Here is a 2,104-nt window from a genome sequence, read left to right on the forward strand (position 1 = left end):
TGGACCCCGGGGATCTGGAAGGACCGCAGGGAGGGATGGTCCTCATCCTGCCCCTCGGGGTCCCACCTCTGCACCCAAACCCAACACCATCCAGGGGCCAAGATGGCTGGCTTTGGGCACCAGCCAGCTGCGTGGGGGAAGGGGCTAGGCTCCCGGGCCCGGGAGAGGGAGGGGTTCACAGAGAGGGACTGCACCTTCTCGTCCTGTGGTACAAATGGCAGAAGGTGGCTTTGGTGCCTCCATCTCTCCATTTATAGATATTTACAAAAGAAAGTCAAGAGCAACAGGTCACAGTCATGCAAAAGAAACGCACCCCCACCCTCCCTCCCCCCACACTAACCCCTGCCCACCCCAGAACTCCATGATGCCCACCCCCCAGCAGTCCAGCCGCCTTCCCCAAGGTTCGGAGAGTAAAGGGGGCACGTCCTTGAAGTGTCAGTGGGAAAAGGGTGGTGGGTCTGGGGTCCCCGAGATGCCAGTGGGTAGGCTGACAGGGCAGAGGGTATCCTGGGCCCTTCCCAGGCCTGGGCTCTGGAGTCAATAGGAAGGGGTTCCCCAGTCTTTGAAGCCCCCACCTCCCTCCAGAAGGTCCACGGAGCCAGGGTCAGCTCTGTCCTGAGTGTGGAGGGGATGTGCTGGCATCCCACCCCCGGCAGAGGCTCTTGCGGGAAGCGATGAGGGTGGGGCCCGGAGGTCAGATGGCAGACTCCCTGCGGTAGGAGATGTTGTCCAGCGGGAGGGTGGCTTGCATGCGCTCCAGATCCAGGTGGCTGCCGAACTCCAGCATTCGGATGATGCCCGCCTCCTCCTTGGAGCCCGCCTCCAGGCCCAGGCCCGCAGCCACGGCCGCTGCGGCCGCCGCCTCCTCCTCCATCTCCTCTTCCTCCTGGCTCATGAGGGCCAGCTCGTTCTCGTAGCAGAAGGCACTGGGCGGGGGCGGCGGGGCGGGCAGCACGGTGATCTTGCTCTCCTGCAGCTCCCGGGCGGAGCAGCAGGGCGTGCCGGCCACCTCGTAGGTCTTGTGGAAGCGCGAGTAGTCCACCTTGTAGTGGCTCTTCTCCTCGAAGACCACGGGCTCGAAGCGGTGGCCCCACAGGATCTCGCTGGCCAGGTAGGAGCTGCGGGCCTGGGTGGTCATGGCGGTGGCCTCCACCATGCCCTCGAGGATGACCACGATCTCAAAGTCCTCCGACTCCAGCTCCTCCTTGCCCATGCCGTAGAGCGGGCTGTCCTCGTCGATCTCGTGGACGATGATGATGGGCGACACCAGGAAGATGCGGTCCAGGCCGATGTCGTAGCCCACGTTGAGGTCCCGCTGGTCCAGCGGCAGGTACTCGCCCTCCTGGGTCATGTAGGGCTTGATGAGCTGGGCCCGCACGTGGGCCTCCACGATGTGGCTCTTGCGCAGGTTGCCCACGCGCCACATGAGGCAGAGCTTGCCGTCGCGCACCGAGATGACCGCATGGTGGCTGAACAGCAGCGTCTGCGCCCGCTTCTTGGGCCGTGCCATCTTGGCCATGATGGTGCCGATCATGAAGGAGTCGATGACGCAGCCCACGATGGACTGCACCACCACGGCGATGACCGCCAGCGGGCACTCCTCGGTCACGCAGCGGAACCCGTAGCCGATGGTCGTCTGCGTCTCCACCGAGAACAGGAAGGCGCCCAGGAAGCCGTTCACGTGCATGATGCAGGGCTTGGGGGCCGTTGGGGCGGCCGCGCCCCCGCCCCCGCCCGTGGGGGTCCCCGCCGCCGCCGCCGCTGCAGCCGCCGCCGCCGGGCCGGCCTCCAAGTCGCCGTGGAAGAAGGCGATACACCAGAAGAGGAGGCCGAAGAAGAGCCAGGAGACGAGGAAGGCCGCGGAGAAGATCATGAGCATGTAGCGCCAGCGTGTGTCCACGCACGTGGTGAAGATGTCCGCCATGTAGCGCTGCGACTTGTTGCTCAGGTTGGCGAAGTAGACGTTGCATTGGCCGTTCTTCTTGACGAAGCGGTTGCGGCGTTTCCGCCGGGGCACGTGGGCCTGCCCGTTGCGGCTGTGCCCGTGCATGTCCTGAAGCCGGCGTGGTCACCTGGGAAGACGCAGGGCCTGGGGGGGGGGGGG

General features: G+C 65.5%; 1 protein-coding gene across 1 annotated transcript in view; it reads right to left on the reverse strand.

Annotated features, from left to right (window-relative positions):
• Positions 1-374: 374 nt before the first annotated feature.
• Positions 375-2,104, reverse strand: part of LOC103676529 (potassium inwardly rectifying channel subfamily J member 4) — a 9,378-nt gene continuing 7,648 nt past the window's right edge. The window contains exon 3 of the mRNA XM_040637535.1: positions 375-2,089. Within this exon, the coding sequence (XP_040493469.1) occupies positions 695-2,050 (1,356 nt within the window). The 5' untranslated portion in view covers positions 2,051-2,089 and the 3' untranslated portion in view covers positions 375-694. The remainder of the gene's footprint in view (positions 2,090-2,104) is intronic.

Source organism: Ursus maritimus, unplaced genomic scaffold, assembly GCF_017311325.1.
Source record: "Ursus maritimus isolate PB19 unplaced genomic scaffold, ASM1731132v1 scaffold_21, whole genome shotgun sequence".
Taxonomy (NCBI): domain Eukaryota; kingdom Metazoa; phylum Chordata; class Mammalia; order Carnivora; family Ursidae; genus Ursus; species Ursus maritimus.